Below are 790 nucleotides of genomic sequence, written 5' to 3' on the forward strand. Positions count from 1 at the left end.
CCGCCGCCGGCCCTGACCGCCCCGCGCTTGCCTTGCAGGCCCCAGGCCCTGCTATGGCCGCGGCCACCATCGTGCACGACACGTCTGAGGCGGTGGAGCTGTGCCCGGCGCACGGCCTGTACCTGAAGCCCATCACCAAGATGACCATCAGCGTGGCGCTGCCGCAGCTCAAGCAGCCCGGCAAGTCCATCTCCAACTGGGAGGTGATGGAGCGGCTCAAGGGCATGGTGCCCAGCCACCAGTTCTCCACGCTGCGCATCTCCAAGAGCACCATGGACTTCATCCGCTTCGAGGGCGAGGTGGAGAACCGCAGCCTGGTCAAGTCCTTCCTGGCCTGCCTGGACGGCAAGACCATCAAGCTGAGCGGCTTCTCCGACATCCTCAAGGTGCGCGCGGCCGAGTTCAAGATCGACTTCCCCACGCGCCACGACTGGGACTCGTTCTTCCGCGACGCCGAGGACATGAACGAGACGCTGCCCGGCGAGCGGCCGGACACGGTGCACCTGGCCGGGCTGCCCTGCAAGTGGTTCGCGCCGCGCGGCTCGGGCGCCGAGAAGCCGAGCGAGGAGGTGCTGGTGCGCGTGTTCGAGCGCTTCGGCGAGATCCGCAACGTGGACATCCCCATGCTGGACCCGTACCGCGAGGAGATGACGGGCCGCAACTTCCACACCTTCAGCTTCGGGGGGCACCTCAACTTCGAGGCCTACGTGCAGTACCGCGAGTACGCGGGCTTCATCCAGGCCATGAGCGCGCTGCGCGGCATGAAGCTCATGTTCAAGGGCGACGACGG

The 790-nt window shown here is 67.1% G+C and overlaps 1 protein-coding gene across 1 annotated transcript; it reads left to right on the forward strand.

Annotated features, from left to right (window-relative positions):
- Window positions 1-24: 24 nt before the first annotated feature.
- Window positions 25-788, forward strand: LOC101622541 (A-kinase anchor protein 17A; the record flags this gene model as incomplete). The annotated part of the gene is made up of 1 exon (XM_004695627.1): window positions 25-788. A coding segment is annotated over exon 1 (735 nt), but the record flags the coding sequence as incomplete, so codon positions are not given.
- Between the last annotated feature and the right edge of the window lie 2 nt (window positions 789-790).

The sequence above is a fragment of the Condylura cristata genome, unplaced genomic scaffold, assembly GCF_000260355.1.
Source record: "Condylura cristata isolate star-nosed mole 26May11 unplaced genomic scaffold, ConCri1.0 scaffold00077, whole genome shotgun sequence".
In the NCBI taxonomy this organism is placed as follows: domain Eukaryota; kingdom Metazoa; phylum Chordata; class Mammalia; order Eulipotyphla; family Talpidae; genus Condylura; species Condylura cristata.